Source organism: Neofelis nebulosa, chromosome X (genome assembly GCF_028018385.1).
Source record: "Neofelis nebulosa isolate mNeoNeb1 chromosome X, mNeoNeb1.pri, whole genome shotgun sequence".
Classification (NCBI taxonomy): Eukaryota; Metazoa; Chordata; class Mammalia; order Carnivora; family Felidae; genus Neofelis; species Neofelis nebulosa.
Genome location: NC_080800.1, coordinates 87,825,081 through 87,826,116, shown reverse-complemented (window position 1 = coordinate 87,826,116; position 1,036 = coordinate 87,825,081). Strand labels below are relative to the sequence as shown.

The window sequence follows — 1,036 nt, the reverse complement described above, 5'->3', positions numbered from 1 at the left end:
AGGTGACTTGATGAGCTTAATATTTGGGTGTTTTTAACTCTATTGGATAGATTAGGCAGGGTCCCCGTTGAGGGAAATTTCCCTGCAAGATGGATTACCAATTAACAAGATGCCATTCAAGGTGATAAATACTTGGGTGTGATTTTTTTACTTTTTCCTTATTTTGCTTCAGCAAAATGCATTGATACATTTTTTCTTTTCTTTTTCTCTTCAAAATATAATGTTTGTTATAGACTAACATCCCTTACGGATATAGATGCAAAAATCCTCAACAAGCTTTCCGGTGGTGACAACCTTCCCACAAGAACATGCCCCTTGAAAAGGACCTCCTCCACCAGTCCACAAAAGAGGAGATGAGGAAGCATAAGAAGAAGTGCCTGGTGCAGAGCCCCAACTCCTACTTCATGGATGTGAAGTGCCCAGGATGCTACAAAATCACCCCCATCTTTAGCCATACACGAACAGTAGTTTTGTGTGTTGGCTGCTCCACTGTTCTTTGCCAGCCTACAGGAGGAAACGCAAGGCTTACAGAAGGATGATCCTTCAAATGGCAGCAGCACTAAAAGCACCCTGAATCTAAATGAGTGGGAAACTATCCTAATAAACATATTTTGGATTAAAAACAATCCTTGGGGTGCCTGGGTGGCTCAGTTGGTGAAGCATCTGACTCTTGATTTCTCTCTCTCTCTTCCTCTGCCTCTTTCCCCTGCTCGTGCTCTCTCTCTCTCAAAAAAATCCTCAACAAAATACTAGCAAACAGAATCCAACAGCACATTAAAAAGATAAAACACCATGACCAAGCGAGATTTATCCTAATAATGCAAGGGTGGTTCAACATAAGAAAATCAATCAATGTAAAATACTACATTAATAGAAGGAAGAAAAATAAATCCATGATAATCTCAATTGCATCAAAGGATATGATTAAGAAAGTGAAAAGATAACCTACAGAATAGAAGAAAGTATTTGTATATCATGTGTCTTATAAGGTGCTAGTATCTAGAACATCTAAAGAACTCTTACAACTCAACACAAA

General features: G+C 38.8%; 1 protein-coding gene across 1 annotated transcript; it reads left to right on the top strand.

Annotated features, from left to right (window-relative positions):
* The first annotated feature begins 308 nt into the window (after positions 1-308).
* LOC131502398 (small ribosomal subunit protein eS27-like) lies at positions 309-539 on the top strand. Its single transcript, XM_058713147.1, has one exon. It carries the CDS (start codon positions 309-311, stop codon positions 537-539), a length of 231 nt encoding a protein of 76 aa, XP_058569130.1.
* The last annotated feature ends 497 nt before the right edge of the window (positions 540-1,036 follow it).